A 26,225-nucleotide genomic window follows, 5' to 3' on the forward strand; every position below is an offset into this window, starting at 1 on the left:
TTGTGATGCAAGATGTTGAGACATTGGCCTTTTAAGCGTTCTTAACGACGCCGACCTTGGCAGCGCGCATCACGCGGCCGTTGAGCTTGAAGCCCTTTTGCTGGACGTGGAAGACGGTGTTGTCCTCCTTGTCGGGCTGGGGTGCCATGAAGGTGGCGTCGTGCTCGTTGGGGTTGAACTTCTCGCCCTCGGGGTCGAAGCGCTCGATGCCGTGCTTCTTCAGCGTCGACATGAGAATGTCGTCGGTCATCTTGAGACCCTCGTACAGGTTGGCGAGGTCCTTGAGGTCACCCGACTTCTCCTCGACCTTGAGCTTCTCCTGGGGTACCATTGAGAGGGCGCGGTCGAGGTTGTCGATGCTGTCAATGAGGTCCTTTGAGAACTTCTGCAAGGCGAAGTCGCGCGCCTGCTTGACCTCGCGTTGTGTGCGGTCCTGGAGGTTACGGAAGTCGGCGATGGTGCGAAGGCACTTGTCCTGGAGAGCTGTATGTTAGAACTGGGTCTCGAAACTCGGCGTCCGAGATCGGGAGACAGAATGCGAACGAACCTTCCAGTCGGCAGCCTCCTTCTCCTTGGTCTCCAGCTGCTTCTTCAGGGCAGACTCGGCATCATCGGCGGGCTTCTCGCCCTCCTTGGTGGCCTCGGTGGTCTCCTTGGCGTCGCTGTACCATCTCGCAACGGCGGGTTGCGCGGCTCGTATCCTGAAGGCAGGGGAGCTCTGGAACTGATTTTGGAAGACAGACTTGGGGGTCTGGGTGCGGATGCCGGTGCGCACTGCGCGAGAAGAGGTAGCAATGGCTTGTCTGAACATTGTGGCGGTTGTGGTGGTTGTGTGAGAGACTCGGGAGGGCGAAAGCGTGGTTGGAATCGAGGAGGCGATGTAGGGACTGGTCGCGTGTACGGAGAAGCTTTTAGAAGAAAATGAAATTTTATCGGAATGGCCCCAAGTGACGAATTGCCGTCCCTTGAACCCCGGCCATGCGGGAAAGTTCGCGCCCAATCATAAGATTCCGGAGAGCTCCATCCGGGGGCGGATGAATCGATGGACCGCTCAGAGCTTTATCGATAACACTAGCGCCAAGGCAAGACCAACGCGCTTTCCGCAGGCGCCAGGCACGGTCGCTGCACTTTCCAATTGGTAATTCAGTGGCACCTGAGGCGGCAGCGTTCACTTTGGCTCTGGTCGCAAAAATATCCATTCAGCCTCCCCTCCACCGTGACACAATCGTCAACTTCCACCCGTTCAATCCACCCGCGTCCCACCATAATTACGATTGCCAAGGCGCTCTTGCTTTCCGTATACACAAAATCGAATACGTTTGCCGCAGTCTAATTCGAATTGCTTCTCAGAACCTTTGGCCCGAGCTACAACTGAAAGGAGAAAGGCGGCGCCATGGATTACGAGCCGATGCTGTTGGATGGCGAGTCCGGAGGACCATCGATCAAGATCTCAGGGGTACTACTTCCCAAAATTCACTCAGCTAGTGACTTTCAAACTGACAGCCCGGCGCATCGTTAGGCTGATAACATCCACGTCAACTTTGATCTCTCGAACTGCGACCTGTCCTTCGCCAACTCACTGCGTCGCGTTATCCAGGCCGAAGTCCCAGTGATCGCCATCGACCTGGTCGAAATTGAGGCCAACACATCTGTCCTTGCCGATGAGTTCATCGCCCATCGCCTGGGTTTGATTCCCCTCCAATCCAAGGACGTCAACAGCTTGCTCTACACCCGAGACTGCGACTGCGAGCAGTATTGCGATAACTGCAGCGTGAAGCTTACGCTGCATGCGCGATGCTCATCAGACGAGACCATGAAGGTTTACGCCAGCGACCTCATTGTCGACAGCTTCAGACAGAACGGCACCGTAGGAAACCCTGTAATCCTCGACCCTGAAGGGCAAGGCTCTTTGATTGCGAAGCTGCGCAAAGGGCAGGAGCTCAAGGTATCATGCATCGCGAAGAAGGGTATTGCAAAGGAGCATGCAAAATGGATGCCGACGTCTGCTGTTGGGTTTGAATACGACCCTCACAACAAGCTGCACCATCTGGACATGTGGTTCGAAGAAGATGCCAAGGCCGAATGGTGAGTGACTTGAATGATATGCTCCTTGAAAGATGCGAGTGGCTAATAGTAGCAAAGGCCTGAAAGCAAATATGCCAAGATGGAGGACCCCCCACAAGAAGGCGAAGCTTTCGACTACGACGCGCTCCCCGGCAAGTTCTACTTTGAGGTCGAAGGCGTAGGCAGTCTGGAGCCGGATCAGATTATCCAGGAAGGAATCAAGATTTTGCAGGAGAAGTTGGCCCTCACGCTCCATATTCTCACAGGCGAGGCAGACGAAGATGGCATGGGCGACTTTGATGGACCTCGCAGTCCCAACTTGGATATGGATGGCGGCAACCCCTGGCAAGATCAAGGCTACACCACCCCTTTCAATGGCGGCAACCAGACCGCATGGGGAGGCAACGCAACGACACCCTACACCACAACGACGCCTTACGGCGCCTCCGGACAGTCTGGATGGAACTGAGAGAGAACGACAACCACTAAATCATAAAAAGGCGTTTATGTATGAAAATCACTTTGAGATATGGGGGCGGTAATGGAGTTTGCGAATTTTTGCAAAGAAGCCAGCTTGGTCATCAGCTGGCTACATCGGACCAGCTTGGGGGAGGAGGGGGAGTTTGCCTGACGACGCGCGAAACGGCACCAACGCGCACGAAAAGATGCACTCCGCAGCGGCAAGAGGGGGTAGGCTTCTCGGCATCCTGACGGCTAGACCTGAACCCAGATTGGCTTGGCTTAGACACCCGTGACAGGGGATGGTGGCGGTAGAGCAATCGTAAAACAAGACAACAGCCCGTCAAACACTAGGGCGAGGAGAGGCAGGCGGGGTTCGATTTCGGCGGAGAAGGTAACTCTTCTCCCGGATATCTATAATACAACTCACACACAAACCTCACATAAAGCGAATATGGATTGCTGCAAAGAAAACCGACCATATCTTTCTTTCCTGTGTATACCCTCCATGACTCCTGTCAAATGCAGCAGAGTTGCCTCTTTTTCCAACGCCTCCAAACATGCCAAGATGGTACTAGTGATGATGATGCAGCGCCAGTCTATCTAGGTATCTAAAAGCTCATTCTATAACACAACACAAGCCTTTTTGTGTGCCTATTACCCCTTGATGGACGCATCTTCACCATTACCGATATCGGCGACCTTTCTATAGACCTTGCGGTGCATCTCTAGGAAGACAAATGTACAGATGGTTTGTCTGGAAGTGAGTTAGCTAAGGCGAATCACATCACTGCTTATAAAGCAAGAAGGGAATAAGAACGTACGGTCCGAGGCGGAGGAAACTGGGCACCCAGCCCTTGAACATCCACCCAAGGCCCTCAGCCTTGTAAATCTTGGCCAGGGTATGCGCCAGCCCCTCCTGGGTGCTCGCCGACATGACCCGCGTCTTGATGACATCAATGGGGCTCGTCACCGTGGCGGCCATCACACCCGCGAGGAACGAGGCCGTAAAGTGCGTCGTCAGATTATCCCCCATGGGCGTGTGGCGGATGAGCATGCCCTTGAAGGTATCGTACGACGCGAGCTGCGAGGCCGTCATGGCCGCAGCGCGCATGCTGTTGGGCAGGACGCCCCTGAACCAACTCATGATGCCTTCCTCGCGCGCCATGCGGAGCATGCCCTCGAGGGCGTGGCTGTAGTTGCGGCGCTCGGCGGCGGGGAGGGCGGCGTCCTGCTGCATGCGGACATTGAGGACGTCGGCGGCGTTTCCCGAGATGCCGCCGACGAAGCCCGCGGCCGAGGCCATGGCGACGAGGACGGGGAAGGAGGGGGGTTTGCCGTCGTTTGCGCGGGTGGCGCGGATCTTCATCTCCTCGTAGGCGCCGAAGCGGACGGTGGAGTAGGTCATTTGGCGGAGAAGGGAGGCCGAGAGGCCGTTGTAGAGGCCTGTCACGCCGTGGTTGCGGATGATGTGGGTGAAGGTGCCGACCATGTTCTTTGGCGCGTCGGGGCGGCGGACCTGGAGGCGGACCTAGAGGAGGGTGACATTGTGTAAGTAAGTGAATTCTTGCTTTGGGAGCTACGTAGATGTGTTGTTGTTTGCTACGGGTCTTGGGAGAGCTCAAGTTTGCTATCGTGGAGCGAGGGTTTCGTTCGATGGTGTGTTGTAGAAGTGGGAGCGCATTACCTTAACTGTGAGACATTGTCAGCTCTTGGCTCACTCCGATATGTGCGATATCGCAGGCTCTCTCGCGCCAGATCTCGAGATCAAGGCCGGCAGAACTTACCCAAATCCAGGGGATGGGTCACGCAGGCGGCCATACTACTGGCGCTGCCTCCGAACCAAAAAGGATATCTCAGCGACGGTTCCGCCGTCTTCTTTTGCTTCTGAGGCGCCGGTGTCGTCGTTGTCGCAGCCGACGTCTGCTGCGACTGCGTTTGCGACTTCTCCTGAGCTCCTTCGAGCTGCCCCAACTTCAACGGAGACGGCTGCGACGACGACGGCCCCGACGGCTCGTCGGCCGGTTTACTGGCGACCATGTTGGCGGCGGCGGACTGCATCGTTGCAGGGTGTTGCGCAGTATCTTATGATAGGCTCATCCTGTTGCGGCGCAATTGAACACTGCGGCGCGGAAATGGCAAAGATTCCGTAAGTGAAGAAGCACAGACGGACGACCTTTCTCGGATTTAACGTGAGTTATGTCCAAGATTGCCTTGTTCCCCTCTCTCTCGTGTCGGCAATTATGAGCTGGGTAGCGTGTGTTGCTGAGACGTCACTTCTCGGTCGTCGCGGTTGAGTGACGTCTTTTTTTCTATAAAGCCGACTTCGGGGGGAGGGTGGTGTGGTCGTGCGGGAGGCCTTCTTTTTTTTTGTCGCTACTTTGGGGTATGCAGGTGGTGGGAGGAATGGAAGAAGCCGAGGAATTGGAGATCGGGTCGGTTTATCGCGAACTTTTTCTTGTCGTTATCTTTTTTTCTTTCTTCCTTAATTAACACCAATTCGGCTGAACGAGGGACGCGCTTCGAGTCGGCTCAAGGGAACGAGAGGGAAAAAAAAAAGTAGATTTGCTGATTGATCAAGTCCCCTTTCAGAGGGAACCACCGGCACCAACAGACAACAACTGAACCTGCTGCTTCGAATTTTTGGTGCGTCATTGGGCCTGCAGCGAAGCTAGGGTGCCATGCGCTAATGAAGGGCGTCTCCGGACCCTTGCTCCGGGGGGAGTCGGCAGGGTCTGGCGCCGTGTGCCCGCCCCGGGTCGCAATGCCAATTGGCTTGGCCCGTGCATCCCGTAGCTTTTGTCAGACTTCTGGTGATCGACACTTTTTCGACCAACTGCTGCGAAAGCTCCCTTTTCCTAACGGCAGCTGTTGTCGCAGCACTACATCGAAGCTCTAGGCCTGTGATGAGCACATAGAACAAGGGCCTTTGCATACGGACAAGGGGGTTCACAACTTCAAAATGCTCGTCCCAAGATTAGCCGGGAGGCAATTGCAAAGTTGCTTCCGTGGCGCCACCTGCGCCGCGAGAGCTCCTCGACAATGGCAGGCCATCGCTTCGTTGTCGATGAGCGGTAGCCGGCGCAGCTATTCCTCAGGTTAGACCACGATCACCCGGTCCTTAATGATCCCTTGAACTTACAGACATCATCGCAGAACCCTCGACAATTTCAAACACCCTAGACCAGAAAAAGACCGTCGAGGTCAACAGCCAAACGATACCGACAGACACCTGGTTCAATGTCCCGACAAACGTCCTCGACGCAGCCTCGCGCAAGCTTCACCTCCAAAAAGACCACCCCGTCTACATCACGCGGCAAATAATCGAGTCGCAGTTCCCGGCGCCCACCTACAAGTACCACAACACCTTTGACCCCGTCGTCACGACGCACCAGAACTTCGACTCGCTCGGGTTCCCCCTAGACCACCCGGGCCGCGCGAAATCAGACACCTACTACTTCAACAAGGACACCCTCCTCCGCACGCACACGAGCGCGCACCAGGCGCAGACCTTCCAGAAGAACCTGAGCGAGGGCTACCTCATCAGCGCAGACGTCTACCGCCGCGACGCCATCGATAGGAGCCACTACCCCGTCTTCCACCAGATGGAGGGCGCCCGCATGTGGGACAGGACAAGAGTGCCCAACGGCGACATCGCCGCCGCCGTCTGGGAAGACCTCAACAGGCTGCCGAAGCACAACGTTAAGGTCGAGGACCCGCACCCGGCCTACGACGCGGAACGGAACCCTCTACAGGAAGGCCACCACTCCCCCGCCGAGGCCGAGGCCATCGGCGCCCACCTGAAGCGCTCGCTCGAGAACATGGTAGTCGAGATTTTCACGAGAGCGAAAGCCGCCGCGGCGAAGGCGGACCCGGACTACAAGGACGAACCCCTGCGTGTCCGTTGGGTCGAGGCCTACTTTCCCTTCACGAGCCCCTCGTGGGAGCTCGAGGTCTACTACGCCGGCGACTGGCTCGAGGTGCTAGGCTGCGGCGTGGTGAAGCAGGACATTGCCATAAACGCCGGCGTGCCGCAGCAGGTCGGCTGGGCCTTTGGCATCGGCCTCGAGCGGATCGCCATGCTCCTCTTCCAGATCCCCGACATCCGCCTCTTCTGGTCCAAAGACGAGCGATTCCTGAGCCAGTTCAGGGGCGTCTCGGACCAGCTCGATAGCATGAAGCGCTTCGTGCCCTTTTCCAAGCACCCGGCCTGCCCCAAAGACGTCTCCTTTTGGCTCGGGAGCACCTCCTCGGCAGCGGGCGGCAACACAAAAGCCAATACACAGGATTTCCACGAAAACGACTTCATGGAGCTGGTGCGCGACATCGCCGGCGAGCGGGCCGAGGACGTCCGGTTGGTGGACGAGTTCACGCACCCCAAGACGGGGAGACGTAGCATGTGCTACCGCATCAACTACCGAAGTCTGGAGCGGACCTTGACCAACGAGGAGACCAATGAGCTGCACAGCGAGGTGACCCGGAAATTGGTCGAAAAGCTAGGCGTCGAGATCCGGTAAGGGAACAGCAGACGAGAAAAAAAAGGCAGACAAACACTGTGCCGTGTTGCTCAACGTTGGCGTAGTTTGAGGGGTAAAAGGGGGCTGTGCTGCCAACACTTGTTATTCCCTCATCTTGAAGATGGGATGAGGGCTCCCGATTTGATGGCGGTGAGTAAGTCCACATTCGGCATGCCATCATTTACTGCATGGCATCGTTCTAGTGTACTAGAACCCCGACGTAAGTTATACGCCTCTGCTTGAGGGGTTGTCGCGAGATGGGTGCTGCTAAGCTTTAGCTTGCGCCCTGGCTGTATGCCCGTGTAGAAGAAGAGGTCGTCACGCCCATTGTATCATATCAATTACATTGTACTATCAAAGAAACCCACCCCCAAAAAGGATGGACTGACCTCCAGCTTGGTTTTGTGAAGGCTGAGCTGAGCCATGAATTAAACCACTAGAGCTTGAGGGTGAAAGGTACGGAGACTCGGGATTTCCTTTGATCCCGTCGTCTTGCAGATGTGATGTGCTGTGTTTCTCGGAAGCTATGATCTGAAGCAACCGTGTGATGTACAGATACAAAACATCAGACCAAAAGCCGTAGGAGAGAGACGGCCGTTGAAAACATTCCGTTCTCGACAGCCCGAGGGGGAATGTAAGCAGTGGACCGTGGATCGCACTGTCAAGCGTCCGAGCATCTCGGAACAAAGGCAGAGAAGATCTTGCGGGAGTTCAACTCCGCCGGTTCGGGAAAGAAGCAAAAACCAAAAAAAAAAATCTGAAGCAGTGACGCCAGGGTTGCAGATCGGTTGTATCATGCGCAAAACCTACCTTGCACACAATGCTCGCGCGCAGCAGCAGCAACAGCAGCACGAGCGCATTAGTCTTCAGGAAGATGGAGCAGACCTTCGACCCGTCGTCCCATCACAAAAAAAACTTGGGACGGTCGTGCAAAAAGTCAGTTTCAAGGCTTTCTTCTTCTCTACACCTCAGATTTCAGCCAATCCTGGTGCTCGCATTGCAACAAGAGAGGGGAGACTTGAGCCGATCTACAGTATGGTGATGAAGGGGAGAGAGGGTTTGCTCGTTTGTTAGTCGGTCAAACTACACAGCCCACGCACCCTTGTCGAGCTCTCGTCGTTCATTGCATCAGACCAAGCTGTGATTGTTGCAAGAGATTTCCTCAATGCTGATTTCCCCCTCTCGCAAGCGAGTTCCTTGTAATATTGTCCAAACGGATGAGATGAGTTTGCCATCGCTTCAGGTCCGACTCAGCAGCAAAGTTTATCAGGCGGTAATCTCTCTGGGCAGGCAATGTCTTTGGTGCAAGGAAACCCCGGTACTTGTGGGAGATATCCGTAAGGTGCAAGGCATATCGAGCTTGTGAGTTCTCTATAGACGTCCTGATGTCGCAGCATCGGAGCAGACGGTACCTCGGATTACAGTCGGGTCCATGAATTCGATGGCCTGCAAGTCAGCAATTACAAAAGTACTCTTTTGGGGGACGAAGGAGATGATTCGGTGGTCGGTCGTTGACTGGCGTGCAAGCGAGTTGAGAAACGAAGACAACTTGCCATAGGCGCATCTTGCCCAACTAGGCAATCGGCAACCGGTAACTATTATCTGGAATGGCGCCTGTGAAGAGAGAGAGTGTCGGAGGTGCAGCGAAATGCAGAAAAGAGGGCACGCATGTCTTGGCCTGGAAGGGTGTCTGGGGAAGCCGATTGCAGGACGAAACATCAATCTGGCAGGTGAAAAGTCTTGGTATTTTGCACAGCCTCGTTTCCAGATCGCCAGAGGGGTATTTGCTGACCGTACAGCAAAACCGTAATCTTCTGTGGCAATCGGAGAGAGGGGAGCGTTTCTGCGGCGTGTCGGGGCGATCGGGTTGAAACATTGGCGAACAGCGTCACAGAATGGGTGCTGCTGCTGTTGCAACGATCAGCGGCTGGGCCGTGTCGATTGCTGAGGGCAAACTTCATCATGTTCGTCTGCTGTTCTCTGGACTCTGCGGATGATACCTCGATATCCATTGTGGCTGATTGTCCCTCTGCTCAGGATCAGACGAGCGTGTGCACTGGTAAATGTCTCTGACCAGCGGCGTAGGGAAGGGGCTGAGGCTCGGTGCAATTTGGCGCAGAGCTGGCTGAGCGAAGACAAAATTCGTAGGCCGACTCGTGTGCCGGCGCGGGCTGAGCCGGCAAAGCGAAGTTCAAACTTCAGAGGCGAGCCGTGACTGAGGCTTTTCGGGACCCTATCCCGCGACAAATCTGGCACGGGGTGACGGAATGCCTTGCCCCTATTCATCCGGCCGGTATGTTATAGCATGAACACCTAGATCAAGGCAGGTTTTCTGCTGAGTTGGCGCCGCCATCGCTGCGGTTCGTTGAGAGGGGCGGCGGGCTCGCATCATGGGTGAGCTCCCCTCCAAAGCCAAGCCCCAGCCCCAGATGGTATGATACCGGGGGTTGGAGGCGTTGCTCAGCCAAGACCAGGAACACAAGCTTCGGTCTTTCAGATTACACTGCAACCTGCCGACAACATGGCCAGAAGAAATTTCGGATAGAAGAGCGGACCATGGTTTGATAGTATCGTAAGTGGTCCAAGGAGGCGCCGCCCCCAAGCCTATCATCGAACCGTAAACTCCAAGTGTTGTAGATACAGTGAGTGGTGAATACTGAACTTGTTCTGTGAACACAACATTTGCTGCACAGCCCCCGTCACTCTATGGACCCTTGGCCAGGGACTGGACGCTGTGGGAATTTGACTCGGTATCCCTGGACTCTTTTTAGCTTAACCGCGATAGCGCAAGAGCGGGGAGATGAGCTGTCGAGGTGTTGGTTGTCGAATCACTACTGAGTATGGTGACAGCCGACAGGTCTGGTATCTGCATCTGTAGGGTAACGTTGACATTCGGAGTATGCCCGAGTCCAGACTGGGCATCTCGAAGATCCGAGATGCAGGTGTCTCTGGAAACGGGTGGCTGCATACCACTCGGTATGGACGCACCGGAGGCATCCCAAGACCCAAGAAGCGACGGGAGACCCAAGCCCTCGGTGGCTGTCTGCTGTGCCTGTTTCTCGCGTGTCCAGGGACGTACGGGAAGGGAAAATAAAAGAGACCCGAGTGTGAGGTCACAGGACAAGGTGGATGGATACGGTGGACAGGGTGGGAAGATGGCGATGCGCCGCTACCGAACGTAGTGCTGTCGTCGGCGGCCGTAGCTGCGGTCAAGTAGCGGGTCGAGGCACTGATTCTCAGCGCTTTGGAGCCCAAGTCTCCTCCAGAGCGTGCCGTCATTGTTGACCAAGTCCACCTGGGCTCAGTTCAGGTTGGATGGATAGTGCGCTGGGCGTGTGGGGGAACAGCCGTGGAAGAGGCTCCCATCGTGGATTCGTTGCAAGGGGAGGCCTGCCAGAGGCGAGAAGAGGTTTGCTGCTGGAGCCGACAACGACAACGAGAATGCGTCCAGTGACTGCCCTGTCGCAGCAGTGCCTGTCCTGAGGGAACAGCCGTGCCAGCCAGTTTGGGTTCAATGAAAGACAAGCACCGCCCTCGCGGCACACCGTAAAGTCGTCACTCAGGAAATTACCGATTGAGGCGGAGATAATTGGAGCCGCTACCGTAACGGTACGTACCCAGATCTAGCCCGTTTAGCGTCCTTTAGCTCATCCGTTAAGAAAGAGACCAAGGGGACCAGAACACGGAAACTGCGCGTAAAGAATGGCTGGGGTGGCGAATGGCATTCTCGACAATTCGATTTCTAGCGGGGCCGACGAACCAAGACCTGTTCGATTCGTCAGTAGTCTGCCGTGTCAAGCGGTTCCATCTCCACGCCAGCGAGGGACGATAGAGGTCCAGGTCTTTCGTGGATCATTTCCCATGAGCCACCAGGTGCAACCGCAGCACGGCGCGAAGCAAGGGCAAGGTCCTGTGGAGGATGAGCTTGAGGTATCCGTATGGCATGGCAGATATTGCAAAGCAATGTTGCGGAAAGCATCCCGTGGACACTTCAAACTTGGAGAACGCCAAGCCTTCTGGAGTGGGAGGAAAAACTTTTGCCGTATCATTTCTCTCTATCCGTATTGCCTCTTGCCCTTGCACAGCCCCAATCCATGTCAGCCGTGTTAGTCCTGATCCTGGGCTGCTGAACGCCCAGTGCTTGCCTCTCTGACGCCTCTATCAGTCTCTCTGCTCAGAGGCAAGGTAAGCTGCCCGGTGAGTTGGTGAGAAGATGAGCCGAATGAGCAAAGTGACATACTTACCTTATGGCCTCCCTCTCATCCTGTGTAAGGTACACTATGATGGTACAAGCTGGTGCCTTGCCCCTGTTCTCCATGCGTCGTCCGATCCCGACGTGCTCCTCCTCGCGCCAATGCACCTTGGCAAACCCACGCGCCCTGCCTTGCTGTGAACCTTTTTTCCACCATGAAGCCTGGAGTAAGCTGCTCTGTGAAGTGAGGTGGTCTGCGCTCGCAGCGACTGGGCTGTAAATTGACTGCGTGACTAGCAGCGTAGGACGTGACCATTGTCCGTGGGAATGGATAAGGAAGGGGACCGTAGGAGAGTTCCCGTCTGCCCGTCTGCCGTCTCCACCACTGTGACGGCGCTCTCCAAAAAGGCGGCGAAACTTCAAACGGGCCCGTGAGTCCGTGTGGCCTTCCCGTTTCATCCACACAGACACTCCCAGCGCCCCACTCAACGTCCAGAGGCAACGGCACCCCTCCCCTCACAACCATAGGTACCTTACAACTCAGCCATCCACCATCCACCATCCACCTGGCAAGCCTGGCACCGTCCACCATCCAACCATCCCACACTCCGCCCGACCCCAGTAGTCCCTCAGTAGCGCCTGGCCAAGCCACTCTCTCACTGGCACGCTCAAACATATAACCAAGACCGCCTCCCGCCAACCATCACGATCATTTTTCGTTCCAACTCCAGCAACAACCAAAACACTGCACAAACAAACTACACTACTGCAAGCCTCTCTTCTGCAGATGAACAAGATCACTACACAATCGGCGTAGAATACATAGCAAAGAGTTAGAAACGACTTCCTCGCCACACACCGCAAAAAAACACATTTCAACCACATACACATACACACACATACACAACCAGCCAAAATGGAATCACCTCAGCTGGATACCCGCCCCATCTTCTCGAGGCGCTCGACCGGCTCCAACAAGTCGCTCTCCCTCGATCTCTCCTCTCTGCCGCCTCTGGTCCAGCCGACGCCGCCCACAAACACCCTTCTCTTCACAAACCTCAACGACACCTCAATCTTCCGCCCCGACAACCTGCAGACCATCCGCGACCTCATTCTCAAGACGGCGCCAGTCCACTCATGGGCACCCCTCAAATCCTTCCGCCGCATCGTCGTCTCCTTCTTCTCAGAGGATGACGCCATCGCCGTCCGACGTGTCTGGGACGGTGAAGCCGTCATGGGCGAGCGCGTCCGCGTCTACTTTGGCCAACCCACCCCCGTTGAGGTCACCGATCGCCACCTTGCCCTCCCTGACGCTGGAAAGCTCTTCTTCATCTCTCCACCTCCCTCGCCGCCTCACGGCTGGGAGATGAAGCTGGAGGATGCCCCCAACAAGATGGTGCACGCAGAGGACCTCGCCGATGCGCTGGCCAAGCTGCACCACCGCCCGACGGGCGTCGAGACCCCCATCAGCCCCGTCGACGGCTCAAGACAAACGCGCAGCAGAAGCTCTACCTTGCTCTACCAGCCTGACGCCAACGGTACCAGCCCCGATCTGCCCGCCATCTGCCTGGAGGACATGACCGACGAGCCCATGGAGTTCAGCCCTATCGAGCCGAAGCCCATTATGGCGCATACTTCCCGCCCACCTGTGGAGCTGATGCACCACGCATAATTCTTGATTTCAACTCAACTTGTTTTTTGAAAGAGCGATCTTGGTCAGGCGTTGGATGGTACGACATTGGGACTATGGCGGTTCAGGAACTTTGGGCACTCATCTAGCATCGAACGGGCTTGGGACGGCGTTTTACGGGAAGACCACGGCTCGCACATTGGAGCGGTACAATATTGGATTGGGGAGGAATACTATTCGAATGGGATCGGCACTATCACACTGTCGTTCCTGATGGCTAACGAGCCAATTTTTTGCGCAAAAAAGTTTCTACTGTGTTGCTCAGAAGCACACAAGGTCTTTTCCTGTACACTAGATTCCCCTTTCGCTCTCAGTATTGAAAGGCAGCGAAACAAACAAACTTGATTACCAACAACAAAAGTGGTGTGGACCCCTATATCTGTCTCAGTATTGTGATATGTCGCTCAGCTCTCTACAATTACTTCTGCGACCCGAAACCTGTGGCAGAGACGCTCATGCTGTGGAGCAGTATTCGTGGACTAGGTACGCAACCCAACGAATGATGCGCCGGACCAAACGGTTTGATCTTCAGATACAGTGATCTACCTACATTACGACTTCCGAACCCAAGTCAGGAGAAATCCGGCCCCTCACAGCCGATCGGGGATCAGCTTGTCGGGGGTTGCGTCTCATCCACGATTGTTTCTGACGTATGATGGGCACCTGGTTCCTGCGCGGGACTAACTAACAATATTCAATGTTCACCAGGCACCAAATGCTCAAAGAACCCTCCCAAACAGGGCCGACGCCCCGCGGATCCCAAGCCAGGCGAGCAGACCGCCCACCGTGGCAACCACGCCTAATGTGATGAGGCTCCGGCGTTCGTTGCTGCGCACGCGGCGTGGGCTTGCTCCTGCTCGTGCTCCCGTCTTTGCATCTGCGGGGGTGGAGCCTGGCTCGTGAGTCGACGGGTCCGGGTGCTGTTGGGTCCGGGCCGTTGCCTCGGTGGACAGGACGTCTAAGGTTGGAATGTACTTGAATTCGAAATTTGTTTCTTTGCCTAGGGCGCCGAGCTCGGGTTTGTTAATCGTTATATTGAATAGGGCTTTTTTGAGGTTCTGGGAGGGTTGTTAGAGGGTGCTGTAGTTCAAGTTGTAATCAAGGGGGTTATGTTCTCTTTCTATCAACATGTTGTCGACTCAGGACAGACGACCAAAAAGGGGGCACCCCCAGGAATGATTGACGAAACTGACCTTATTCCTAGACTCATCCCAACTAGGGAATAGACGGCGAGAGTAGCACATGAACATGAAGAAGAGACACTGGCCCAGTATGAGCAGCGAGTAATAAAAAGGCGGCCTCTCCACCGCCAACGCACGCGCGAGCTTGGCGCCGTTGAGCCAGTACGTCTCCGCGGCGAGGAACTCGCGCGAGACGTGTGAGGGCGGCTGCTCGGCGAGCCCCGTGAGGACGTTGTTGGCGAGGGCGCGCGAGGTATCGGAGGGTTGGATCTCGGAGGCGAGGAGGGACTCCATCGTCGCCTTGGCCCTCTTGAGCGTGGAGAAGGCGTCTGTGGGCGTGCCCATTATGTAGGCTACGTAGCGCCATAAGGCGAGGTAGTCATTCTTTTCGCTGTTCTTGAGATAGATCCCCTGGCGGGGCAGGCCGATCCAGAGGAGGGTGGAGGAGAAGGTTGATATCGTGCCGATGGAGTCCAGATCGTTTACGGGGACGCCGTAGGCTGCCACGTCGTAGTAGGAGGGTCGTTGGCTGGCGAGGAGGAGGATGCGGCGGCGGACGGCGGCGTGGAGGAGACGGACTCGGACGGAGGAGGCGTGACCTTCACCGCCTGGTTGGACGGAGGGGAGGTCGCGGGTGACTTGGAGGATGTGCTGGAAGGTCTCGAGGAGGCGGCGGCGGGTGACGTTGACGCCAAAGCCGCCTGTTCGGGAGAGGGTTTCTACAACGCGGCGGCCACCCATGCCGCCTACGAGGGATTGGAACGTGAGCTATGGATTTAGTGTTAGTGAGGTTGAGGTGAGTTGGGGATGTATCGTCAGACGAGTTTGGCTGGACTCACGGCGAAGATGGCCGGGCCTGCGTATCGCAGAAAAACTTGTTGTCCGCGTTCGATTTGAGCCCAGTCGACCCATGGTGGGATGGTGTTGATTTCAGTCCATAGTTTTCCCAAAACCTCGTCTGTGTCTGCGTTGTCTCTCAAGAGAGCATAGAGGTCTCGATGTGGCTTCGCATCCTGAGGAGTGTCTACCTTCTCACTGGGAGTGGTCGAGGGTTTCACGGGAGGCGATATTTCATCCAGTCGGTCCAATGCTTCGGCGCCCAGCTCATCGTAAGTATATATCATTGGGCGGAGGTCGTCGGATGTGAGGTGCTCGTCGGTCCACTTGAACCAGTAGTCCCAGACTTCTCGCCACTCTTCACCCCGGTACCAAAGGACACCTGCCATTGCTGGTACTGGAGTTGTAAAAAAGTAGAGGGTATGCAACTTTAGGAAAGGCCAAATGCAATAGATATATGAAACCTCAGCAGTTCGCCAAAGTATAAAGTTGAGGAGAGACAAGTTGAAAAAGACCCGGAAGTCTCAGTGCTCAGTTCGCCTTGGCGAATCGGGGGGCAAAGCTCAAGCTAAGGGCGGAATGACTTCATAGACCTCAAAAGACTTCTCTCATCGGATACTAGATGTCGTTAGACCAACCCAAAGTCGTCATCCAATTTGAAATCCAGGAATCATATGAAATGAATAACTACAAGAAAGTGAATACAAGACAATGAACGCGGAGCCGGAAAGAAAGACACGACTTTCACTTGGAAGTTGGAGACAGCCGAAGTGGTGGCCCTTTTCGGATGAGGAGGGTTTGACACCTGACTGGGCGAATCACCGGACCACACTGGTCGACTGGTAAGCTGACTGGGAAGATGAGGGCAATTGTTACCAAGATTGGACGGAGATGCAGGTATGTGCTTCGGGAAGGTTGGCCCCACGGCCTCAAAGACTGCCAAGGACATGGATGTGCCATGATGTTTGCACGTGATTGGGACTTTTTTCCAGTTGTAAGGCATCGTGGTACTCGGTATGGGCGAATGATGACAGCAAACTCGGTTGGATAGAGTACTGTCCACTACCTATGCTCTATTAAATTGAAAAAAGTTTTGCAAGTAAGGAAGGCCGTGGGTTGTAGTTGATGAAATGATGTGTAAGTGAAAGTCGCGCCTCTTCTTGATCACTTCAAACTCATTTTGATGTTCGTGCAAATGATACAAAATCAGCCCTTGGAGATCAACCGATATCTGTACTATAGAGCAAGCTCATAGAGTTCAGAATAATAAAAAAGAGTTCACCTCGGTAGACTACATCTCTTGGTGATTATACTGGGGAATTTCTGGTGCTCATGCTGGTAGAATTGATTGTTGACCTCAAACCACTCCACCACCCAGCAAGGTTGTCCTGACCCGTCGACCTAGACGGACGCCTGCTTGCTGGTGACAGGAATGGGATTGAAGGGGGGTATAAAGGCTTCCTGTGTATATTCATTCCGGCGATAGGATGGGATGAAGTTGACGTTTGTTCTGGTAAGGTAGGCGCGGGCGGGGCACTGCTCCCAAGTGCTGACTTTCCATGGCCGCCCCGCTGCAAGCACTTCCACTGCAGCCCCTGCAGTTACCCGGCGCAGCGGCGCTTTTCCGCCGGGCGCCCCTGCAGCGGGTTCCCTTCTCCTGTCTGCGCGTCCCGTCCCGTCCAGTCGCGGAACCAGATTAATTAGACTCGAGCTCGACTTTTTTTTTTCTCCTTCCCGGGCCAGCAAACGCCTCTGTGTCTAACCTCACCTCAACCAACCTACCTAGTATCCGACCTTACTCTAAAGCTCGAATTCCTCCCATCTCATCCCGAATCAGAAACCTCACGATCACGCGATGCTCTGTTCTTGTCGCCTGAGCCCCCTGCGGCTTTTCGTCCAGGGCATTTCGCAATTGCACATATCTGAACCCGTCGTCGCAACGAGACTCCCGCAACACCTCAAGAACACCCGTACCTTACAAATTAACCAGGCCTCGACGTTTGCGACTTCGGCCGTTCACAACAAAAAGCGTGACTTTATACCATTCGAAAAAGGAGGAAAGCAGGCTACATCAAGAGGACCACTGGAAGAACAACCTGACGAAGAACCGGCGAAACCGAAGCGAGAAAACTGGCAGCTCCAAAAAGAAGCCCTCAAGAAGAAGTTCCCTGACGGCTGGAATCCGCGCAAGCGCCTGTCTCCGGATGCTATCGCCGGTATCAAGGCGCTGCACGCCCAGTTCCCCGAGGAGTACGACCTGAAGACGCTCGCCGACAAGTTTCAAATGTCGCCTGAGGCGATCCGCCGTATTCTGAGGAGCAAGTGGCAGGCGACGCCCGAGGAGGAAGAGGACAGGCAGGAGAGGTGGTTCCGGCGCGGCGTTAATGTGTGGTCGCGGTACGCGGAGCTGGGCCTGAAGCCACCCAGCAAATGGCGCCGCGAGGGCGTTACACGAGACCCGTCGTATCATCAGAACCGCAAGGAGGCGATACAGAGGAGGAAAGAGGAGGAAGCCAAGGAGAATGTCGGGGAGAGGTTGCAGCGGAAGCTGTCTGATACCATTATTTGAGTGCTGGACAACAGCGACTGCATTTCTTTTCAACCAGCAGCTCGAATCCCATCCCAGCTCTTACAATATATCGGCCGGCACATGGCCTCAAAAATCTAATAATGAACATTACATCAACACACATCTCAAGCGCAGCGATTGTCGAGCTCAAGTGGTCGAATATGCGCATTGTGACGGAGCCAATCATTCACCCCTAGCGGCTGCATAAACCCCATACTTCCCATTGGATATAGCTGCCTGTCAGCCTTCTTTGCAGCTGCAAACCACTCTGCGCTCAAGTCTAAAAGCTCGTCACTGAGAAACATATCAACTGGTCTTTGCAAAATACACGAGTGGCCAGAAACTGATCATGAGACTTTTATCCACCGAGACGAAAGAGTTCGAAGTCTTCGACATTGAAAATGCTCCACCTTACGCCGTGCTATCTCACCTTTGGGAGCATGACGAGGTTCTATTCCAAGACTTGAGGGACAACCAAATGCTACGTCCGAGAGCTGGTTTCCGAAAGATAGTCGCCGCTTGTCTTGTTGCCCAAGAGCGAATGCTCAATTACATCTGGATTGATACTTGTTGCGTGGACAAGGAAAGCGAGTCCGAACGAAGTGAAGCGGTCGAGTCCAGCTTCCGCATCTTCAGATCAGCGGCGTTATGCATTGCCTACCTGTCTGACGTTGAATCAGGACGGCCTATGCCGGCCGGGTATGTTTATTTGACCGACAGGAATCTTGATGATAATCTGGAGGGCAGATTTCGACACACTTTCAAACGCAGTAGATGGTTTACGCGGTCCTGGGCCCTACCGGAACTTATTGCTCCACCCGAGCTTGTATTCTACTCCCGTGGATGGGAACTCATCGGCACACGATCGGAGCTCCGGAATCACCTATTTGATATTACTGGTGTTGACACTTTTATTCTCCAAGGTGGCGATCTGGCAAAGGTATCCGTGGCCCGGAAGATGTTCTGGGCCACGAATCGCAATGCATATCGACTTGAGGACATTGCATATTCGTTGGCAGGTTTATTTGGCGTCGAGATGATGCCAATTTACGGAGAGGGCAACGTAAACGCATTCTTACGTCTGCAGGAACACATTGCGAAGACCGTCTCAGATCCAACCCTTTTCGCCTGGAGAAAAGATTGGCTTCAGAAGTTCACGACGTGGGATAAGTGCACAGAGCTTGTCAACTCAAGCCACCTCCGCGACTTTTTGGCAAGCAGTCCAAGTGCCTTTAGCCACTGTGGAAGCATGTTTCCCGCCATGGTCACCATTGACGACAAAGAGCCGAATCAGAGAGACTTCGATAACGACGATGACTCTGCGTGGGAAACTAGCTCTGTGGCATCCTTTCAATCTTCAGCAACCACTTTGATTGAGGGCTCAAGTTCGACACCGGTCACATCGGGCTTGGGCAACGCGATATCATTCTTGTCCGAAAATGATACCTTATGTCCGCTCTTCAAAGCGGCCATGCAAACGCCTGGAGTGGGACCCGACAGACTGCGGAGGAATCTGACCCGGATTCTGCGGTCTCTAGGCCTGGAACTGGCGGTAGAAGCGACAACCAAACTAGAGGCTCTGTCCGCAGTGTTTTTCCGTGTCTACCGGCTGGCAATTGCGTCAGGAGTCACTTCGAGAATCGCCGAAAAGAACCTCGAGCCAATCGCCCTCGACCAGCCGAGGACCAATAAGCTAGAGGATATTCCAGGCACTCTATCTGAGGACCCTCTTTCAGACGAAATCGCGCAGCTCGAGCAGGAAGATGATAACTTTGGCCAGGATGAAGGCGAGGATGTCCCCGAGGAGAAGGACGAACAAACGAACGAGTTGGACTTCGAATCTATCAGGGCCTTTGTTCTCTCCAGTGGGGCGTTTGAAAACATGACCAGAAGGCTGTCCGATTTCGTCAAACCTACTTTCCGCACCCTCGCCCAGAAGCTTGTTGCGAAGGTCCTCGAAGGCAAGGACACATTGGAGGACCAGTATTGGATCGGCATGAAGGATAAGATGCAAGTCGTGCTGACGGAGCTGGAAGAGTCGAGTCCTGAAAACGTGATGCTGGACGTCAGAAGCACACCAAAAAGGCTCGATGTATTCCAAACCTGGGTGGAAACTATGACCAAGGAGGATTGGGATTGGTGGCCGCTACCATCTCCCAAGTGTGCTTTGAGCTCCACTGAGGCGCGAGTTGGGTGGCGCTGTGTAAGTTCGACGCATCAATCACTCAGAGACTCATGTTGCTAACATTGCACACTCAGAGGTGCGGCATATCAAGATGGGAAACCGTGCCAGCGTCATTCGCAGGTAATATTGCAATGCTGCTGCTGAAGTATCCTCTCGCAAGCCGGAACCATACAGCCTCGGCAACCAACCCGGCATCAGACGCTCCGCCGACGTCTTCGAAAACCGATAACACCTCATCGCTAGGAACAAGATCCATCAAGTCTCCCAGCGCCAACGAATTATCAAAGCTGCCTGGCCCAATGTCCTCGCCTAGCCAGGAGAATCAGACTGGTCAAAAGCGCGATTATCCTCGGCCGAGGTACATCTTCTTGCTCGCGACCACGGGCCGGCATCGGCTCAGGCAACTACCCTCGCTCTACCTAGACACCGCAGACTTTGGCCAAGAGTTGCGAAAGGCGTACCGCGAGCTCAAAGGCTTCTGGAGGTGGTGGTTCTCGCCTTACAACTTCTCTCACTGCGAGTTTGTGCGTGTAAGTGATATCCTCTTCTTGGTCCTAAAGCGAGGCAAAGACAATAATAGACTCTTTCATATCACGGCCTCTCGGGATGGATAGTATAGTAGCCCGCGAGCCTGAAGAGCGATACTAAACTTTTGCCAGTTTGAAAGATTCTGCCGCAATGGCTTCGCCCACCGTGGCCTCGAAGTCCCAAGCACATCGCAAAAGGACTACTACTACAACCCGCGTCCCGCCCTTCGCGAACCCCCCGTCTCTCCCGAAGAATTCAGCCACGTGTTCCACTACACGGCCAAGAGCGAGTCTGTCCTCTGGAACTCGCTCGGCCTGCCGTTCTACGATACAGTGGAGGCGCTGAGCGACGACACCGTCGGCTGCATACCGCAGCGGTACCACTACCTCGACGAGCGGAGCAACCGCAAAGAGGACTTTTGGGGCCTGTATATCCGTCAACGACGGTCCGCGCTGATGACGTCGGTGTATATTCTGCTGTGCCTCTCGCCGTTCTTCGCGTTTTGCTTTTTGTACTTGTTTGGAGTTATTTCGGGAGATATACAGAATGCGACAACGCCGCTTGCGTTGGCATTGACTGCTCTTGGATTGTTTTTGGGATCTATGATTAAGTCTTAGGAGGGCAGACACTTACTTTCCGTGGCTTCAGCTGGATCATATGAAGATGGATGGTTGCTTGGCGTTGGAGTCTAATACCAGAAAAGGGTTGAGTCATTGTCACAGCTGGTGTGTCTCAGAGGTCGGTCCTCTTTTTCACCTTGTTACTTCACTTATCACAGAACCACTACCTTAAGGTTCAAAACGCGTGAAGAGTACGTGATCAACAAACAATGAAAGGACGTATGAGACAAGTTCATAATCTCAGCTCTGTGAGTGCAACACCATGTAGAGACCGGCTTTGATAAGTGCGAGGTAAGTAAGGATTAAGTGACCAGCCATTACATCGTTGCTGTACAAACACACAACCTGCACTCACTCATTCATGCATACCAAATTTCACTTATCCAACCGAACCTCTAACAAACACAACCAAAAATAGAGGAAAATTTTCACCAGAGACAATGATTCCAAGGACCGACCGCGATTCGAACGCGGGGCCTAGAGATAAACTGCGTTTAACTGCAATCTCTCGCTCTACCACTGAGCTATCGATCCTGGGGGGTAAGCGAGATGAAGGCTTAGTCATCTGGTTGATGGGGAAGGGGATGTCTCCATCGTCTCATGGAGACTTTGAAATGCAGCAAGGGGACACATAAGCGAAAGGCAGAGAGCGAGAGAAGCGAGTTGGGAAGTGGGAACCGCTGGTGTGGATGATGTGGTTACATGACACGCTTCGCCTGCAGACGTGAAGTGGGGGCTTTTTTTTTCCTGCTTAGCAAATTGTGCATATGTAACCATATGAACATGTTCATCATATGGAGGTGAGAAGGACGGGTGGAACATGAAGAAAACGAGACGAGGCGTGGGATACTTCACATTCACAACAGGACGAGTAACGGAGTGACGTGCGCTTGTGGGAAACTTGCAAGTGACATTTGAACACAAGTTTGATATTTCGGCTCCCAGTGCTAGCTCCTTCAACCTAGGGCTATGGTAATTAATGTACAGGGCGAGGCCAGTCTAAAACACAACGCTAGAGCTTTAGATACCCAAGGAGAACTCGACGCCGACATCAATGTCACGGGCTGGATATTTCAGTTAGTATGGGCTTCTTCAAGAACGAGAGTGTGGGGCGTTTCATGACTTACCCATCTTGACAACCTTGGACAGTTGCACAGCCTTCTCGGCGGCGGTCTGGAGGTCGTCGATGGAGAAGATCTTCATGCCAGAGTTGTTGATGATGTCGTGGGCGGCCTCGACGTTGGTACCCTGGAGACGGGCAATGATGGGAATCTTCAGGTTGAGCTCCTTGGAGGCGTTGATGAGACCCTTGGCGATGAGATCGCAGCGGACGATACCACCGAAAATGTTGACAAAGATGGCAGAGACCTTGGGGTCGCTCGTGATGAGCTCAAAGGCCTCCTTGATGGCGGCGGGGGTAGCACCACCACCGACGTCGAGGAAGTTGGCGGGGGTACCCTTGTTGAGCTTGATGATGTCCATGGTGGCCATGGCCAGACCGGCACCGTTGACGAGGCAGCCAATGTCACCGTCGAGCTTGATGAAGTTGAGGCCGGACTCGGCGGCGCGGACCTCGTCGGCGTCCTCCTGGGTGGTGTCGCGGAGGGCGAAGACCTCCTTCTGGCGGTAGTCGGCGTTGTCGTCGAAGCCGAACTTGGCGTCCATGCAGAGGACCTTGTGGTCAGAGGTCTCAGAGAGAGGGTTGATCTCGATCTGGGTGGCGTCCTTCTCGAGGAAGATCTTGTAGAGCTTCTGGATGGTGTCCTTGGCGTCCTCGATGCACTGCTCGCTGAAGCCGAGCTTAACGGCGATGTCGCGGGCGATCTCGTCGGTGACACCCTTGTTGATGTCAATGTTGGTGGTGATGATGGCGTCGGGGTTCTCCTTGGCGACGGTCTCGATGTCCATACCGCCCTGGGAGGAGGAGACGATGACGGGGGCCTGGGAGGCGCGGTCCATCAGGATGGCGAGGTAGAACTCGCGGCGGGCGAACTTGCGCTCGCAAATGTAGACGGAGCTGCAGAGCTTGCCGCCGGCGCCGGTCTGCTTGGTGATGAGCTTGTGGCCAATCATCTGCTCGGCGAACATCTCGGCCTCGGTGGGGGAGTAGATGACGCGAACACCGCCCTTGAGGCCGTTGTCGAAGGTGCCCTTTCCACGTCCACCGGCGAGGACCTGGGCCTTGATGACCATGTCCTCACCACCAATCTCCTTTGCGATGGCCTTGGCCTCGGCGGCGGTCTTCGCGTTGGATCCCTTGGGGACACCGACTCCATACTAGAAACGAAAAAGCGACCCGCACGTTAGCTATTGTTTTGGTTTCTCTATCGCGCTGAGCTGGCTGAGAAGCTCCTGAAAAACTGGCCCCCCCAAAAAGGAGTGGGGCCCCAATGTATCGCAGATTCTCTGGTGGGTGTGTTTACCTGGCGCAGAAGGTCGGCGGAGAGGTACTCGTGAATGCTGAGGTTTCTCCTTTGTTGCTGAGCAAGGCCCGGGTATCTGGGAGCGGCGACCTTGGAGGAAGTTTGGATGGCAGAAGCCAACCGGCTGCGTCCGAGCTTGAACATGATTGTGAAGGGGGTTTATGTGTTCGTGTCGCGAAGGACCGGGGGTGGTTTTCGAAGATCGGAGGAAGAGGGAAAAAACGTCAAGCGCGCCTGTCAATTAAATGACTGACAAGAAGATCCCGACGGGTGGGATGAAAAGGCGCGTGGTCGTAGGAAGGGAAAAGGAAGAGGACTGACGAGGAGTCCTTCGAGTGTGCTGTGATGCAATTGGTTTTGCAGGAAAGCGCTATCTCCAGCAATCTCAAACGGGAAAACCAGAGGTTTCTGGGCCGCGGGAATTCCCGGTCCTCTGGTTGGTTTTCGCTCGGAACAAAGCTTCAGCCGAGCTACAGGGTTCCACCGCCGCTTTTAGCTTCCAGCGGAGCTTGCTTCCTCCGCTAAAACCGTCGCCGTGTTTTCCTCTTTTACCCTACACATCTAACTTGGAGAAAATGCTTAAGCTGACCTGACTACTCCCGATGTATTAGCTCATGTCTTCGATTCTCTTCAACTAAGGTATTTCCCAGTCCAGAGTATCATCTTTCCATCGTTGGCCGAGGCACGGGATAGCTTCGTCGAGAAGTTAAGGTCGAAGTCGGAGACCATCCGGTAAAGCGGCCGAAAGTGGCCCGAGCTCCGAACCCGTGCACCTGTCAAGACGTGTCTGCACTGCTGCAGGAAGCTGCATCTGCAGGCTCATCATGTGGCGTCATTTCTTCACCTGGACTTTCAGACATTGCTGGGATCCAGCTTTCTGCACGCTGCCAGGCGACTCCAGGAACAGCACGTCCAGTTGTACTAGTATTGTTGAAAGACTCACGGATACACTTGAACAAATTTTGACCAACTCGGCCCAACTCGAACTTGCCCTTTCTTGAGCGCCATTGCGCATAACCATATTGCGGCATAATGGCAACCGAGATGAACCCTACCTATCCAATCGTCTTGTCTTATTCGGTACAGGTGCCTTCTTGACGACATTGTCGTATTTTTGGAACCGAGAAGTCGTACCTAGGACGTTAAAATCCGCTCGATGGCAGTGTTTTAACCTACTACAAAGTAAGCGACCATTGATGAAGTTGTCAAATGTTGTAACTTACAGAACTCATCTCCTTATGGGTTTGGCATGGTACCAGAGCCGGCTCTTCACGACGTCTAATCCATCCACTCTACCATTCGCGCGGCCGCTTATCCGGTGGACGTAGGACTCAAATGCCATGCTAAAGATCCAGCAGAGAGCCTTACATATGACCACTTTCGGTGCGAGCTACTGGCTCTGGTACAACACTGACTACGACTGACCATGACTGGCATACGTGGACCAGGACGTAGACGGGCCGGTCTTGCGCCAAGATCCACTGAGCCACGAGTCTGCTCAGTATGATGATGGGCAAGGCTTTCCTCAATCGTCCCAACCATAGTCGCATCCTTCGGCTAGCCAACCACCATGTGCTGATATCCGCACGAGCTTGATCCAGCCTCCTCGCGGTAGTCAATCCCGCAGCTCGAATAGTCTCCTTGGCAATCGATAGCAGGCTGCCGGCGGATTGCAATGTTCTGCGCAGCCAAAGGCGTGATGGCGGCTTTCCTTCTTGGTGGGAAGCGGTGGCTGCCGTGCTCTTGTTGTCGTCGTCCGTAGGCGTTATTGCTGAGGGCTGGACGTAGCAGGAGAGCTGGTACGAGTGGTACTCCTCAACGTACTGGATATCGGACGCATCGCTCTCGAATTCCGATAGCTTGCAGAAGGGGTTCTGTGGTAGTGTTGTTGAAGAATTGTAGGTAGTGTTTCGCGCATTTGTATGGCCCCAGTTGCTTCGTGCCGGACAATACGAAGGCCGCTGGCACACATCCATCTGGGTTGAGCTTCGTCCTTCCCAGCACAGCATTTCACTGATATTGATTGTCAGGGTTCAGGTTGTTGAGCTGGGTTGCCGATCGGCTGTGATGTAGAGGTCAACCCATCTTAATGCATTAATGGGTAGTAGTGAAGGGCGAGGCGAGACTTTAGACGTTCCACTCCCAAAGGCGGCAGTTCTTTACGTATCTAGGCATGACAGCCATTGAATCCGGTAGAAGCCTCAACGACTCTAGGCTGCTCTGAGTTCAGCAAAGGTCCTTGGGTAAGCAGGTGCTGTTAAAGACTCACTCATCATAATGCAATTCTAGTACTTAGACTAGAAGAGACGCGAACCTCAAAAAGTAAGAGCATGCCTAATGATTCTGCTGCATATTAGGTACTAGAATGAAAGAAGCGATGTAGGAGTTGTCTTAGCAAGCCTAGTTGCAAATTTGGGAAGACCTCTGCCTTTGATCTGATATGACTACCATTTTGTCTCAGCAACACTTGTTGCTTTGAAGTCGCTCAGTAACTGGTTCAAATCCGATTTCTTCAAAGGAAAGACGGACCGAATGGTAATTGGCAAAGAAGAGTAGAACAAGAAAGACATCAACAGTCAAAAGCGTCGGGCCGGAAGAACCTATATCATCAAATTGGCTCCGATGCGACGCCGGACGTAGTGATCAGGCCATTCCACTCCGCAAATCCCAGGACCCATCTCCGAGATCCCTCCAGCCACAGCATCTGTCGGCACAGAATGGGTACCTTTTCGGCTATTGCGATTCTCGGATGAAGGGGCGCCAACAACAACCGTCAAACGGAAGGGGAATGGATCCACCATGAGGCTCAACAGACATGTCGTTCCCGGCCCGCGGTTAACTCTCTTAAATTCCTCTCGAGATCCCAGTCGTCGTGACCGTTTGGCCTTACATACCCTTGCCACGGGAATAGCGTTCCCATGCATCTCTCCCGTTTCTTGAATTTTCTTAGCTTGCATGCT

General features: G+C 54.3%; 12 protein-coding genes and 1 non-coding gene across 13 annotated transcripts; 5 read left to right on the forward strand and 8 right to left on the reverse strand.

Annotated features, from left to right (window-relative positions):
- Positions 1 to 31: 31 nt before the first annotated feature.
- BDZ83DRAFT_566437 (GrpE protein) lies at positions 32 to 811 on the reverse strand (the record flags this gene model as incomplete). Its single annotated transcript, XM_060503850.1, has 2 exons — positions 32 to 475; positions 548 to 811. The coding sequence occupies 2 exons, from the start codon at positions 809 to 811 to the stop codon at positions 32 to 34; spliced, it is 708 nt and encodes a 235-aa protein (XP_060370668.1).
- Positions 812 to 1,296: 485 nt separating this feature from the next.
- BDZ83DRAFT_377156 (RNA polymerase Rpb3/RpoA insert domain-containing protein) lies at positions 1,297 to 2,922 on the forward strand. Its single transcript, XM_060502687.1, has 3 exons — positions 1,297 to 1,456; positions 1,520 to 2,085; positions 2,143 to 2,922. Exons 1-3 carry the CDS (start codon positions 1,394 to 1,396, stop codon positions 2,531 to 2,533), a joined length of 1,020 nt encoding a protein of 339 aa, XP_060370669.1. The 5' UTR covers positions 1,297 to 1,393; the 3' UTR covers positions 2,534 to 2,922.
- A 258-nt stretch (positions 2,923 to 3,180) lies between these two features.
- On the reverse strand, positions 3,181 to 4,584 carry BDZ83DRAFT_715650 (mitochondrial carrier domain-containing protein; the record flags this gene model as incomplete). The annotated part of the gene is made up of 4 exons (XM_060511769.1): positions 3,181 to 3,280; positions 3,348 to 4,054; positions 4,211 to 4,215; positions 4,311 to 4,584. The coding sequence occupies 4 exons, from the start codon at positions 4,582 to 4,584 to the stop codon at positions 3,181 to 3,183; spliced, it is 1,086 nt and encodes a 361-aa protein (XP_060370670.1).
- A 901-nt stretch (positions 4,585 to 5,485) lies between these two features.
- On the forward strand, positions 5,486 to 7,040 carry BDZ83DRAFT_715651 (phenylalanyl-tRNA synthetase; the record flags this gene model as incomplete). The annotated part of the gene is made up of 2 exons (XM_060511770.1): positions 5,486 to 5,621; positions 5,707 to 7,040. The coding sequence occupies 2 exons, from the start codon at positions 5,486 to 5,488 to the stop codon at positions 7,038 to 7,040; spliced, it is 1,470 nt and encodes a 489-aa protein (XP_060370671.1).
- A 1,920-nt stretch (positions 7,041 to 8,960) lies between these two features.
- On the reverse strand, positions 8,961 to 10,319 carry BDZ83DRAFT_646945 (uncharacterized protein; the record flags this gene model as incomplete). Its single annotated transcript, XM_060510030.1, has 2 exons — positions 8,961 to 9,318; positions 10,120 to 10,319. The coding sequence occupies 2 exons, from the start codon at positions 10,317 to 10,319 to the stop codon at positions 8,961 to 8,963; spliced, it is 558 nt and encodes a 185-aa protein (XP_060370672.1).
- Positions 10,320 to 11,623: 1,304 nt separating this feature from the next.
- Positions 11,624 to 12,227, reverse strand: BDZ83DRAFT_377304 (uncharacterized protein). Its single transcript, XM_060502688.1, has one exon. The coding sequence runs from the start codon at positions 12,121 to 12,123 to the stop codon at positions 11,773 to 11,775; it is 351 nt and encodes a 116-aa protein (XP_060370673.1). The 5' UTR covers positions 12,124 to 12,227; the 3' UTR covers positions 11,624 to 11,772.
- BDZ83DRAFT_566550 (calcipressin) lies at positions 12,149 to 12,904 on the forward strand (the record flags this gene model as incomplete). Its single annotated transcript, XM_060503859.1, has 1 exon — positions 12,149 to 12,904. The coding sequence occupies one exon, from the start codon at positions 12,149 to 12,151 to the stop codon at positions 12,902 to 12,904; it is 756 nt and encodes a 251-aa protein (XP_060370674.1).
- A 411-nt stretch (positions 12,905 to 13,315) lies between these two features.
- BDZ83DRAFT_377369 (tat pathway signal sequence) lies at positions 13,316 to 15,469 on the reverse strand. The gene is made up of 3 exons (XM_060502689.1): positions 14,925 to 15,469; positions 14,116 to 14,871; positions 13,316 to 13,980 (listed from the first exon to the last, which is right to left on the reverse strand). Exons 1-3 carry the CDS (start codon positions 15,327 to 15,329, stop codon positions 13,642 to 13,644), a joined length of 1,500 nt encoding a protein of 499 aa, XP_060370675.1. The 5' UTR covers positions 15,330 to 15,469; the 3' UTR covers positions 13,316 to 13,641.
- Positions 15,470 to 16,795: 1,326 nt separating this feature from the next.
- Positions 16,796 to 17,509, forward strand: BDZ83DRAFT_747390 (mitochondrion organization and biogenesis protein; the record flags this gene model as incomplete). The annotated part of the gene is made up of 1 exon (XM_060513429.1): positions 16,796 to 17,509. One exon carries the CDS (start codon positions 16,796 to 16,798, stop codon positions 17,507 to 17,509), a length of 714 nt encoding a protein of 237 aa, XP_060370676.1.
- A 349-nt stretch (positions 17,510 to 17,858) lies between these two features.
- On the forward strand, positions 17,859 to 18,817 carry BDZ83DRAFT_715678 (uncharacterized protein; the record flags this gene model as incomplete). Its single annotated transcript, XM_060511774.1, has 4 exons — positions 17,859 to 18,208; positions 18,257 to 18,572; positions 18,597 to 18,670; positions 18,793 to 18,817. The coding sequence occupies 4 exons, from the start codon at positions 17,859 to 17,861 to the stop codon at positions 18,815 to 18,817; spliced, it is 765 nt and encodes a 254-aa protein (XP_060370677.1).
- Positions 18,818 to 21,291: 2,474 nt separating this feature from the next.
- Positions 21,292 to 21,376, reverse strand: BDZ83DRAFT_t28. The gene has a single exon. It is a non-coding gene; the product is annotated as a tRNA-Cys (tRNA).
- A 486-nt stretch (positions 21,377 to 21,862) lies between these two features.
- On the reverse strand, positions 21,863 to 23,409 carry BDZ83DRAFT_566248 (succinate-CoA ligase; the record flags this gene model as incomplete). The annotated part of the gene is made up of 3 exons (XM_060503840.1): positions 21,863 to 21,906; positions 21,970 to 23,119; positions 23,266 to 23,409. 3 exons carry the CDS (start codon positions 23,407 to 23,409, stop codon positions 21,863 to 21,865), a joined length of 1,338 nt encoding a protein of 445 aa, XP_060370678.1.
- A 1,053-nt stretch (positions 23,410 to 24,462) lies between these two features.
- Positions 24,463 to 25,471, reverse strand: BDZ83DRAFT_377381 (uncharacterized protein). Its single transcript, XM_060502690.1, has one exon. It carries the CDS (start codon positions 25,272 to 25,274, stop codon positions 24,630 to 24,632), a length of 645 nt encoding a protein of 214 aa, XP_060370679.1. The 5' UTR covers positions 25,275 to 25,471; the 3' UTR covers positions 24,463 to 24,629.
- Positions 25,472 to 26,225: the final 754 nt, after the last annotated feature.

This window comes from Colletotrichum acutatum, assembly GCF_030867785.1.
Source record: "Colletotrichum acutatum strain CBS 112980 chromosome Unknown BDZ83scaffold_6, whole genome shotgun sequence".
In the NCBI taxonomy this organism is placed as follows: Eukaryota; Fungi; Ascomycota; class Sordariomycetes; order Glomerellales; family Glomerellaceae; genus Colletotrichum; species Colletotrichum acutatum.

Bases quoted from the DNA above. Each gene is read 5' to 3' on its own strand.
- BDZ83DRAFT_377156 (XM_060502687.1), top strand. From the start codon at position 1,394: ATGGATTACGAGCCGATGCTGTTGGATGGCGAGTCCGGAGGACCATCG. The intron at 1,457-1,519 runs GTACTACTTCCC...GCGCATCGTTAG, and splicing joins CATCGATCAAGATCTCAGGG to GCTGATAACATCCACGTCAA. The intron at 2,086-2,142 runs GTGAGTGACTTG...ATAGTAGCAAAG, and splicing joins GAAGATGCCAAGGCCGAATG to GCCTGAAAGCAAATATGCCA.
- BDZ83DRAFT_377304 (XM_060502688.1), bottom strand. From the start codon at position 12,123: ATGTGTATGTGGTTGAAATGTGTTTTTTTGCGGTGTGTGGCGAGGAAG.
- BDZ83DRAFT_377369 (XM_060502689.1), bottom strand. From the start codon at position 15,329: ATGGCAGGTGTCCTTTGGTACCGGGGTGAAGAGTGGCGAGAAGTCTGG. The intron at 14,872-14,924 runs GTCTGACGATAC...CTAAATCCATAG, and splicing joins CCGTGAGTCCAGCCAAACTC to CTCACGTTCCAATCCCTCGT. The intron at 13,981-14,115 runs GTCAGTTTCGTC...CAACCCTCCCAG, and splicing joins GGGATGAGTCTAGGAATAAG to AACCTCAAAAAAGCCCTATT.
- BDZ83DRAFT_377381 (XM_060502690.1), bottom strand. From the start codon at position 25,274: ATGCTGTGCTGGGAAGGACGAAGCTCAACCCAGATGGATGTGTGCCAG.